General features: G+C 38.6%; 1 protein-coding gene across 1 annotated transcript in view; it reads left to right on the plus strand.

Annotated features, from left to right (window-relative positions):
* Positions 1–12,903, plus strand: part of MAP3K5 (mitogen-activated protein kinase kinase kinase 5) — a 98,496-nt gene that overhangs the window by 22,142 nt on the left and 63,451 nt on the right. The window contains exons 2-3 of the mRNA XM_084202077.1: positions 6,870–7,009; positions 9,714–9,737. Of these exons, the coding sequence (XP_084058203.1) occupies positions 6,870–7,009; positions 9,714–9,737 (164 nt within the window). The remainder of the gene's footprint in view (positions 1–6,869; positions 7,010–9,713; positions 9,738–12,903) is intronic.

Here is a 12,903-nt window from a genome sequence, read left to right on the forward strand (position 1 = left end):
TGTATTGGGACAGGGTGCAGGTTTTGTAATGTTCCTGTGTGACAGATCACTGTGCCAGTCATTAAACATTTGGGGGGGGGATCTCCAGGACATCTGGATTTGTAGATTATGAACTTTGTTGTGATTTGCAGTTTAAATTTATACAGGGACATCTTGTATTTGCTCTTGCACATTGTCAGCCTTTAACTTAGTAGTTCTTCCCTCTTACCTTAACTAGAAAGAAATTAACAATTATTAATGATTTAAAAGGAGGAAAGATTGCTTTTACATGATTAGCCAGGTTTTCTTTTTTGGTTAATGAGCAGACTCCTAGAGACCTAAATTGAGTCACATACCCAATTTAGAGTCTGTCAGTATGGCTACAGATGCCTAATGTTATGAGGGAGACTGTATATGTTTTTTTTATTTCTTTTCCCTTTTGTTTCTCAAGGAACTCTTCTTCCTGTGATGTTATATATGGGATTCTTAAATAAGTGAATGTTGCATCCATGTCTGTAGGGAGGATTAAAATTTACCTATCCCCTGGAACAATATGTGACTCTCAAGCAGGACTAAGTAGGTATTCAGTTGCATCTTTGCAAATGTTGTGATGTCTGGTGCCTTCTTTATATAGGACCTAGTAATTGTATGGGTGGAAAGTGAGATCATCTAAGTGATCCAGGAGTCAGCTGATCCTGCACACTCACCCCACCCCTCGAAGCAAACAGAGAGACTGAGTTGTCTCACTGGGTATTGACCACACTAGATCTGATACAAATGTGGAAGAGAGTCAGAACCACCCCCAACAGTAAAAGCTGTTTATTGAGTTTATCTGAAGTGAAATCATACCTTTTTGCTTATAAGTCTAGGTGTAGGAGTTCACTTTGAAATTCAAGAGCAGCTCAACTCAGTTTAGCTATTCAAGGAAAAGTGGGCTCTTAATACCAGCATGAATGCAAAATGGTACTGTTGTATCCAAAGGTAACTTGGTGCTTTTTGGGCAAGTATTAAGTGCTCTAATTATTTCTAGCTCAACTTTGTGTTATGCAGCATCTTTGTGTTATGCAGCTGTTGGCCACCCACCAACAGCTGGGTTTGTGTTGTATCTTCTGGGAATTAGTGCTCAGAAACTCCCTTTTGGGTAGGTTGCAGGACAGGCTCTGATCTGTACTTCATTGATGGTGGATCTCTGCTTCCATTGCATAAAAATGAGACCGCTCAGGACAGGATTACTTCTTGAGACAGTAAGATAAGATTCCTAAGTCATAGTGCATTTCACTAGATAAGAAGCAGCCCATGTCCATCAGTTGTTTTTGTCTTAGTGCTCTTAAGCCTACTTTGTGCATAAGTTCCAGCCTCTACAAATACCATGCTTTTCCTCCAGTATTTGGCATGCTTAACTTGCCTGTGCCATCATCACCTGCTTTTCCTCAGACAAGTCTCAGACACCCTTACAAAGGGTTGTTTTTTTTTTTTTTTGGTTAGCCTCTCCCAACAGACTGGCTTGGCTGGACTGGTTTCCTGGGAGGCTGTCCATTCACCTGTGTTTGGGTATTCCCACCTCAGTGGCTCCCATCAATTGTTCCCGGTCTTGGAGCCATATGAGACACTCTTGACAGGAAATGTCTGGTTCCAGTGCTGTTGACAAGTCAGTGGCACTGTGGTTTCCACAGTTGAACCAGAAATACCAATCTGTACTGACGTGTTGGGATTGCCAAAGCAGGTTTCCTACCTCATGCAGGCAGTCTCTGGTAAACAGGAAAGTATCTATGCCAAGCACAGAGAGTCATAAAGAAGTTGTAGTAGATAAGGATATTCCTTGCTCGTTTCTGAAAGTTTGCCCAACAGTAAGTGTCATCATATCATCATTCTAAGGCAGAATGGAGAGCTGCTGCTGCAGTATGAAATAAGTTTGGTATTCACACTTGCACTGAAATAAATTTTGCTCTCCTTTTTTTTCTTCTATGTCTCTGTCAGAATGGTATCTTTCTCTTTTAGCCGTCAAGTGGAAAAGAACACAAAATCCTGGTCTCAGAAGCTGCCGTTATCATCTTTCCTTTTCCCCTGATTAATTGTGGGACAGTGAATGTAAGGCAATGGTCATGTTTTTAATACCAATTAATCAGAAGATAATAGCAAACATAAACATTCATTAGTTGTATAGCTGCTTTGTTTGTATTCACTGCTTTTCCTGGCAGCACTGTGGCAAGCAGGTAGTATCAAAAAGTAGGGTGTACGTGTAAGATATCTCACAGCACTTGTTTAAACATTCTTCTTTGCCCTGTTACATTTAAAACAATGAGTAGGAGATGAACTTTGGCCACTGCATTTCATTTATCACTGTCTTGGTGACTAAAGGCATGGCTAATAGCCAAGAGCAAAGGCCTCTGTGTCCACTAATGGACACTTACCCTTTTTTTCACCTCCACCACGTTAATGTGTATACTCTTGAGTTTTTACCATTTCTTAAGACAAGTTAATTAACAGAGATTTTACGTGTGGGGTTGTCAGTCTTTGCACAGATAGCTTAAAGGGAACTAAGTGGATTTAATCACAATTAGGAATGGTTGGTAAGATAGTTTTAGTCTATGCCAAACTTCACAGAGATGAGTACTTTTCCGGTGCTTCTCAGGTAAAAAGGTAAGAAAAATCTACTTCAGTAGATTGCCTCCCATTCCAACTCATGAATCTGGTTTCCCAGGGTAATAAGAAGCCAGTTACTACTGCAGTGATACTTTGTTCTCTTGAATGTTCGATAGTGTGTTTCAAGCTATACTAGTTAGCCTAATAACAGGCTAGATTGTGATTGCGCAGTAGTTGGCGTGTCTGCAGCTCAGTGTGTGGTTACTCAGCTAATGTGTACACAGCCGCTTCATTAGAGGCAGTTTGGCTGCTGTCAGCAGGCAGACAGAGCTTGGGGTGATTTAGGACATGTACACTAACTGCCTGCTGCTGGGTTTAGGCTGGTTTTGCTGCCTAGGCTAGAGGCAGCAAATGAAGCTCTAGTCTGATGTTTGTGATGCACTTGTCTTATCTATTTAGGCATGCCAGCTGTTAAGGAGATGGTAAAGAAGGTTGCGATTAGACTTTCTTGTTCATAAACTATCAGGAGACAATAATTTTCTGCAAGACCTATTGTGAGACTTTCTAGCTGTAATGTCAAAAATTACTAGAAAAGGTAAAGACTGTTATATACCTGTTTTCTTTGGTATCAGCGATCTGTCACCAGATTGACTTTCATGAGATAGAATAAATTTTATCCCCTACTTTGGTCTTGGGCACAAAATTAGCTTTCACATTCTTGCAGCCAGTGAGGTTGCAAAAGTTGCAGTTCTTGCACTTTTTTGTCTCTTCTTCCTGTTTTATGCATGTGCTTCCATACCCACCCTACTCATTAGTCTGCTGGAGCCTAAACAGACTTTGTTTGCTGCGACATGGAAGGTGTGCAAGAGCATTTGAAGTGAATTGATGTCAGTGAACTGATGTTCCCGGTTTTCAGAGTGCTTCATCCTGAGGTCCCAGGTGTTGAGAGCTCTACTCTGATTCCTGTGCATGATCAGGCTTTTACTTGCCTTGAAACTCAAACCACAGATATTTTGGCAAGGGGGTAGTTCCAGTGTAACTGTGGAGGTGACTCCTGCAACTTTGTTGAAATACCATTTTGCCACTTAAAAAACTGTGTTTTCCAGTGAATAGAAAACTTATCTTCTATGGCATCAGAATGGTCAATTGATTTCATCTGGGGGAAATGAGAGTGAGAACCTGGTAAAGAGGATTATGGCAGTTTATGTATTGATGACCAAACAGTTCTTTTGGGCTTATCTAAGTCCTGGCTCTTTGTAACTAATGAGAATTTTGATATATGTATGTATACTTAGATTTGTCTTGAAAACCATCAGTCTTGCTCATCTTTGCTAAATTTCTGATCATATTTTATGTAACTAAATATAGCGTTTGGCTGTTTTGTAGTGCACTTGACAGTACATTTCAGGTGCTTTATAGGAACCATTACCACTCCTTTTTCTGTGGTGGATTTTTTATCCTTTTTTTTTCCCCTCCCAAATCATTACATAGTATTTGACTTCTGTCAAGTACATTGATCCCTTCTTTGCTCAGAGGAGTTTCTCTCCTGATGTTGTGAAAGATGATAGTCAGAAATAGGTTTGTCAGAAGAGCTGGTTTAGGATATATATGTCTTTTTATTTGGGTAGACATCTGATCTCAAAAGTGCATATACCTTTTCTGTCTTGTTGGAATTGCAGGTAAGATTTGGGTTGTTCCCCTTGGAAATTGCAATACCAGCCTGAGGCCTAACCTGCACTTGAGAAATCTGATCTCTTTGTTGTGAGCGGCATCTTCATCTTAAAATACATAACTGCTAGAAAAAGCAGGAAAACTCCACAAAAGGTAGACCTATTCTAAGGAAGACACTGCTTTACCTCTCAAATGAGATTATCCAGAAGGATTTCACAGAAGTCTTGACATATTCTTTTCTTCTTTAGTTACATAAAAAATACAAGTATCACAAAAGAGTTTATGCCAATATCTCAGTGTCAATCATACAGATGTTTCTTTACTCAAGGTCCTTCCCTCATCTGTGTAAGTAACTCAAGGATTTGTATGGTTTGGGTACTTTATTTTATTTCATTTCATTTCATTTCATTTCATTTCATTTCATTTCATTTCATTTTTACTGTGATAGGGATGGTACAGGACCCAAGAATGTTTCCTACAGTGTGGTCCTGTGTCAGACTCTGTTCAATGTATTTGGCCAACTTGACAGTAATATATATACACACACGTATTTTTTTTAATTTTCTCTTTCCTTCTTCATGATCTTAGGAACTTGCCATTTTAACATAGGCTTTCTCAAGTGTTTTTTGTAATTTAGCTTTGATCAGGCTTCATCTAAAGTAATATTTCTCTCTTAGTTTTGCAACTCTAGTGAGAGCACTATTATCATACAAGATTGCAGAATTAAGTCATGGCACGTTGTGTAAGTTTTCCTCCTGCTTGGCACTAACAGATATGTACTAGAGATTTAGAATTGCTCAAGATTAGACTTCTATGTGAGTAAGAGCAGTTAAAAATATAACTTGTATTATGGCAAGTTTCAGAAGAAAATAAACAGACTGTAATCTCACCCAAAATATAGTGGTACTGTCATTCTTGTTTGGCTTTTGTGATGCTTCTGTTTCCTAAAATCAATGAAAGTGAGTGTATGTGTAGTCTTAGTAGTGCACTGCCTTTTTTACTTCAATAAAATTTGATGGCATCCATACTGCAAATATTTATGTGGAATTGGACAAAGGGAGATAGGTGCTTAGAACACAAGTTGTGAATCTTTTAGAAAGCATAGTTTAATATTAGATTTCTAAGTGTGAAAAAATATCTTTTTTTAATACCATATCACCCTCCTTTCTTTGAATTTTGTTTCTTGAAGAGCCTAGGCTTGTATAGGCAAATGTTCCCTCTTTCCCCTGTGTGTATCTATCCTTCCTTCAGGCTTTTAATAATTTATAAGCCTGTAGGCCAGTTACAGAAACACATTACTGAAGAGTAGATGTCTCAAAGGTATTCCTTTTCAACGAGTTGGAGAGACACAGCTTCCCCAGTTCACGGTGTGACCACAAGGCTTATCTTTTATTGAACATCTTCATTTCAGTTTTGATGATCTAAGTAAATAGGTGAGGTGAGAAGTTGTAGCTAGCAGTAGAATTTCTGATTAGATTAATTAGAGAAACTTGAGGGGACATTGGCTTTTTCCCTACAGAGCTTGTCTTGCTATCTGTCTTTTTGGTCATGAAGGCTTCCAAAGGAATGGGAAAGCATTGAGAGATACTGGAAACCAGTCTGCTTTTCTTGTTCTACTCTTTAACAGAAGCTTATTTCTCTGGTTTGGGTTTGGTTTTCTGTTTGTTTTTTTTTTTTCCTGAAACCTAAGAAAAAAATTAATTGGGTGAAAAGACAGAAAGGTGTTTGTAGAAGAGGTGATGAGTCAATTTTCTCGCTTTGCTCTCTTGATTCCACAAGACTTTTGCCATGGAAATAGGCTGCCTGGTATGACAGGAATCTTGCAAAGACTCAGCAAAAATAGTTAATTGCCTCTTGTTATACTTTGGCATTGGTGCAAATGTTGTCAAGAGAAACACATGGTTTAAGAGAAATTGTGGACTACATTCCTAGTTCTGCAAGCATTCGTGTATGTTCTTGCATGCATTATTCACACAGGTAAAATTTGTTATGAACAGAATTCTCTGCAGTGAAGTTTTTATTTATATGATGTTTCTTTGGCTTTGTATATTCACTCCCTCTTTGCTTCTCTGCATCTGTACCTTGTCTTTTTCTCATTCTATCATTCTGTATGAATCAAAATAGATCTGAATGGAAATTTATATTAGAATGTTACCTTTCAGTTTGTTTTCTTCCAAGTTCTAGTACAGAATCTATACAGTATGTTATAGATTACATGAATTTTTATTGCAACTGGCAGAAAGTAGATCTAATGTAATTTTTTCTCTTATTTTTCGCTAAGGTTATCATTCGCCATGTATAGATTTACCAAGCAGACTTTATTCTTCAAGACAGCAATTAAATTTTTTCCTTTTCTTGATTAGTGGTTTATCCATTTTTACCATTTTAAGGTCTCATTTAAAGAAAAAATAGAGGAGTAATAGTGAAATAGAAAAAAACTAAACCACATCCTGCTGACTGTGTTCAAAATTCAAGCATAATAGCTAAAATGGGGAAATCCCTCCAGATCTCTTATTTCCTACTTGAAGCCAACCTTTTTACCAAAATAAATTGTGTGAAGAAACATGACCTAGATGTATTTGACTGTCAGAAATGTGTGGCATTGACAATATTTTTTTTTTTATTTATTTCTGCAGATATTGCTGTGGTAGAGATGAGTGATGCCTTCCGTCAACCTTCCCTGTTCTACCATCTGGGAGTCAGGGAGAGCTTCAGCATGGCTAACAACATTATCCTCTACTGTGACACAAATGCAGAGTCTCTGCAGTCACTGAAGGTAGCTCTGGGTGGAAAAAGGGGTTTGGAGGGCAAATTACAACTAGTATAACTCTTGAAATAAGTTCTTTCTGTAAGAAGTACACATGCCACTTGTGATTCAGAACAGAATAGCCAAAAAATGTTCTGAGGCCTACAATGCAGTGCTGTAAAACTCAGTTTAGTTTTCTGAAGAGAAAGATTTAGATTGCTTGACTGCAGTCAGTTAAATACCTAGCTGTTAAATGGCTGTTTATGGAATCAGAAGTTTGCCAAATTTGAGATGAGAAACTAAATGCAAGACTTTGTCATTCAAGGGAATTACTGGTGTTTGTGGTAAACTGTTACAGTAATAACAATCCTGTGAGAGTGGTAGTGTGTAGGCAGTAAAATAACCCTTAAGCTTTAGATTCTGTCTAAATTAGCAGTTTTCTGCCAAACCTTATGGGGCCTCCTGATACCCCCTGCTAAATCTTGCTGGGTTACAGCTGTTTGCATCAGGTACCTGCAGGACTGCTGTACTGGAGATTAGCAGCAGTGTAATAGAGTCAGTAAAAACAAAACTTGTGCCTCAGTGCACAGTTATAGTACTTTGGTTTAAGGCAAGAGGGTGTTTTAAGATAATCTATGGGGCTGTGAATTTTTTCAGCCAAGGAGTTGGTACTTGCTTCCTACTGCAACTATCCTAAAGGTTTAGCAACTTCCATGATGGGAAAGGACAGACAACTTGGATGGCAGTCTTTTCAATTACTTCCCCTCTCTCATATGCACTTTATTCAGGAGGTGTTTTATGTTCTTGTGCTTCCCTTCCAAGCTTTGCTGAGAAGAAGAATTTAGTGAGCAGCTTGGTGAGTCAGACTGCAGTCTGGGCACCAGCACCACTCAGGAAGGGTTTGCTTCCACTGCTTCTGGCAAGTGCAGGCTATTTGGTTTTGATTCTGTCCCATTTTTTCCAGACTGGCCCTATGTTTTGGAGGGACATGCTTAGTAACTCAGTTTCTTCCCCTTGCTCTCCTCTCTAAATTTTTTCAGCTAACTGGAGCACTTGCAATCCAATTATTTCCTTTCTTCTTGCAACACAAAGAGTATACAGATGAAAGCCCTAAAAATAATGCTAATGATAAAAGATCTACCTGGGAATTTGAGTTGTAAGTTCAATGATCTGCAGTATAAGCAGAGCAGAATTTCATTGTCCTGGGCAAAGAGCCAAATACCCAAGTCCCACTGAGAAATCACTTGGGGTGAGGCATCAGGCTTTCTTGGGCCCTTGGAAGAATTTTTACTAGTTTAGGAGCTGGACTTTAGAAATGGGTCGCATGCTGGATTCCTACTGGCATCATCAGTGGAAGCCCAGTTCTGTGCAGGGAGACTTGGATGTCAGAGTTGCCACCAGTACTCTGCTGACTGAAAGTCTCCCTTTGGTTTCCCTCAGCTTTGAACTGGGCTTGCATTTCTGCTCTTGATAGTCTGTAGGGAATTAGTCAAAGAGTGAGACTCCTTCCATGCTGTTTAGTAATTGCCGAAAAAAAGTAGCTGTGGGCATACTGGGACATCTTCTGAGGCAGTGTTTGTTCCTGTATTTGTTACAGCCAGCAGGTAAGAGTAGAAGCAATGCAGGAGAGCATGTGCAGTTTTAATCTTGTATGGAAGGGGGAATTAAAAAACTGAAAATGAAAGCAATACAGAATTGCAGCACATGATTTAATCAGGGCACAAAGCAGTGTAAATAAACTTTTGCTGGTGAAATGTTCTTCTGCATGAACACTCAGGCCAGGCTGGGCAGGACTTTGATCAGCCTGATCTAGTCAAAGATATCCCTGTCCATTCTGGGGGATTTGACCAGACCTTTATGAGCCACAATTGAAAGCTAGAAACAGTCCTGTGTGAAACATGCCCTCTCCACAGGGAGAAGAGCAGTTTTATCAAAGCCTAACTTAAGCAACATGGAAAGTATGAGGGACCTTGGTTTGACACTGAGGTTGTTTTTAATGCTGTTGTGCCAGTGAAGCTGCTCACCAGTCCCAGTGGCAGAGGCAAAGGTGTCTGATAAATCTGTTATGGTTATCAATTCCTGGGATCAGAACTTACTGACAAGTCATGCTGGAAGCAAGATGATCATTGTTCAGAAGTGGTTTACACTTGAGCTGTACCACCTGGACTAGTGTGCAGGAACCAGCTCTTTCCATCTGGGTATGCTTCTAATTCTCTGAAAATTCACATTGGAATTGTGAAGATATGTTCTTTGCATCTGATTATTAGAGCCAAGTGAATTTCAAGCAGTTTTGGCATATTTTAAAATCTCATATGAATGCTGCCTTTACTATTCTTTTTGATGGCTTCTCCTAGTAGCAAAATGCTACTTGCTATATTTGACTTTTCAATTATGAATAGATGTTTATTAATAGACAACTTCTGGACATCATCCCTCTAGAAAAAAAATCTATGAATGGAGGGGCATGTGTATAGGTGTGTATATATATATATTAACATGCAAACAGTAGGTATGCTCTTATGTGTATATAAGTTGTATCTATCTACTTGGTTCCATAATAATTTTGTCTCTTCTGAGACAATACCTCATTTATGTTGATTTGACAAGCCTGTGAAAGCATCTGTCAACCAACCTTTTCTTGTCATGTGTGCAAACAGTAGTATTAGAAAGTCATACTGATCAAATATCTTTCCTTGCGCTATCAACATTTTCCTTTTTTTTGTTTTTATTTCAGGAAATTATTTTCCAGAAGAATAATGTAAGTATGATGTATGGATTTTAGTTGAATCATAAACATTCCAAACTTCTGTTTCATTTAATGTTGTTTATATTCTATTCTCCACTCAAATCATGTAACACTCGCAGACTGTATTTTATAGAGTTTGATGTAGAATTCTGGAAATTCTAGCAGCTAGTCTGAGTAAATCACTTGGTTGCTAGGTACCAGGCTCACTTCTTACCTTGCCTGTATCTATCAGGGGTATTTTCTCTGCTGCCTTTACTTGTCTGTCATATTATCTCACACCCATTTGCATTTATCATTTTATCTTTTTTTTTTGTTGCCTTTTTCTATTCAATATTCTTTAATGGGTTTTTTAAAAATACTGTATTAGAAAGTAGAGTTATTTGGAAATTGTTGCTTGTTTTAGAAACTCATGGCTACAGCTCTGAAAAGAAAAAGTGTATATATATATATGTATGCATGTGTGTGTAAATATATGTATGAATGTAAATGTATATATATGTTTTTATTTCTAGAAGTTGTGTCCTGGAGCTCTTAGTCCAAATGTAGTGCAGGTCCCAGTGGTCTGAGTGCCAGTCATTATTAAACTGTAGGTTTCTGCACCTTGATGTCCCATTGTTTTTTCAGGTTGACCTTCCAAATCTCCCTTCCCTTTTTCACTTCCAAGTTCAGTGGAGGCAGACTTGTGGCTGGGAGAACACTGCATTTCCAATGTGTTTTTTCTGGAGCAGCAGGGCCAGTCATGTCAAAATATATATCTGGCACGTCGAGTTGTTCTTGGCTTTGCTTCGTGACTTACTGCTAGCCACATTTGCTCAGATATAGTTTCATAGAGGCTACCCAGTGCTGTGCTGATACCCTGAGGTGCTATGTGCATGCTGTACAATTCCATATATTTGAATACATTTTTCTAGAGGGGGATATGAAGAACTTAATTTCAGAAATTGGCCAGGTTTTATTTTCCTCAATGCCATGAAAATTGCAGCATTCCTGATTTTACTTCTTTATTTAACAGTGGATTAAGTAATTACTTTGCCAGTATAAAATGTGACTCTCTGAAAAAGATGCGGTCTTTTCTTTTCTTTGCATGGCATTTCTAAAGATGGCTTCAAAACCAGTGAAAGCTTTGGATTAATGCTGAATTTTAAATTACAGAATTTTTTTTTGTTAAAAAACCCAAAAAAGCAAAGAGGCTTCCCTACAGAGTTTCTGTGTAGCTCTTATCCAAAAAGTGCTTTTCAGACACTCACAGAAGGCTGTGAAAGATGTGCTAGACTAGAAATCTCTCACCTTTCTCTAATGAAAGTGGAAGAAATGATCAGTTAGGCCTTTTACATAAAATGAAAAGAGAACAGTAAGGCCTTTCTTGTAAATGAATGTATTACATTCTGTGATTTTGTTCCGGTGGCCTAGGACCTAGGGAAAATGATGTGTGACTAATGTAGTGCTCCTGGGAGGGTAGGGGGAAGAGCTCTCATAGCAGGAAACCAGCAGGAGATGACTGGTACAATAGAATAAAGAGGAGATGTCATCTTGTCCTGTTTTTAAATGACAGTCCCTGAAGCTCAAGGAGAGATAGGATAACTTGGCCTTCGTCTGTTTCAGAAAGGATTGTTCTGGTTTTCATTTAAATTTGGATAGGCGACTGTGACACTGTCATTTATCACTTTTAGAAATGCTTCAGTGTATGCCAGAAAAAGAATGTGTTCCTTGAAAGTCTCAGATGTTTTCAAGCACACCCACATAACATCTTTTCTGGGAGGAAGTATTTTCCCTGGTATTAGAACAAGGAAGTCAGTGAAATGGTTTTTAGCAGCTCCTTTTTCTCCTTTTTCCTCATTTTTTCAGCATGATGTAAACCACATTACCTGGAAGTAGACTTTCCAAAATATTGGTGCATGCCTAACTACTGAATATAATGCCTGCTTCATAAAAATTGTGTTTCTTCATAAATTATAAGATTCTTGGATAAATGGGTATGACAAAGATTTTGTTCTAGAGAAGCCGTGTCTCTGATGCCCACCCTTACCAAAAATAGTCATGTGAGGTTACTGATATGAAAAAAAAAAAAGAAATTCATATATGGATATGGAGCTCAGTCTTGCTGTTCTAGAACATGTTTTTTAATGGCATGCAAACATCAGCCATATCAGGATCATGGTATCCTTGGCACCAGGGGATTAAAAATGTTGCAAAACAAGTGTGTGTGTATCTATATATATCTGCCTAACTGAAATGCCTTGTGTTTGCTTTTCCTAAACCTTGTATCCCTGAAAATAAGTGGGATAACAAAAAAAAAATAAAAAAAATCTATTGCCCACGGTTTTGTTCTGCTGGATTTTTGTGCTTCCTAATAATAGGAATGTTGCAATACAATGTTGCATAGCAAGGATAAGCTGCCTGGAGCCTGTCTGGGCAGAGCAGTACAAGATAACATTGGCTTATTTCCTGTTATATGTGGTTTTATAGCTATTTAGTTGGACCTTTTCCAAATGTTCCAGTAATACCAAACCCATACATTTTTACAGGGAGTGATACCTTAACAGGAGGCAGTTACTTTGCTAGTTGAAAACTTTAGTTTTTGGTTTTTGCTGTTATCTGATTTTTGAGGTCAATCAAGCAGCAGAAGCATTCCAGAAATTACTAGTAAAGAGTTTCAGTCATAAGATGTTGCTATAAAGGTTATGGTTCATGACTGTACAATGCTAGTCTTAGCTAACCAGTTTTCATTTCATCATAATTTTCCACGGTTTAAATTCTATCACCTTTGGAGGAAAGTTGCAGGTCTATTCAATTTTTTAAAAATTTGACTTCTTGCTGAATCTGAGTGTTTAATATGCATGTATTCTGCACGTGGTTTGCAACCCACTGCAGTAAGTTACACCTTGACACAGTGCACACCTTTCAGTTCAGGCTGCTTGCTTGCACCAGGCTGGAGTAGTGGATAGCTTTGGGGGCTGTCTGGGGTGTGAGGCTGCAGTACTGCTCCTGGTCTGACCAGAAGGGCCCTTGGAGGCAGTGGGAATTGCTCTCTTGGGCACCTGACTTGCGGCACTAGCAACAGAGCAGCAGGGTTAGTGTTGTATGGCTGGGCACCCTTAGCTGTGTTTTGCTTTTCAAACGCTTGAAGGGATCAGATCAGTGTCCTGTCAGTGATAAGACAAAGGGCAATAGCTTCAGG

Source organism: Fringilla coelebs (assembly GCF_963513975.1).
Source record: "Fringilla coelebs genome assembly, chromosome: 3".
NCBI classification, from domain to species: Eukaryota; Metazoa; Chordata; class Aves; order Passeriformes; family Fringillidae; genus Fringilla; species Fringilla coelebs.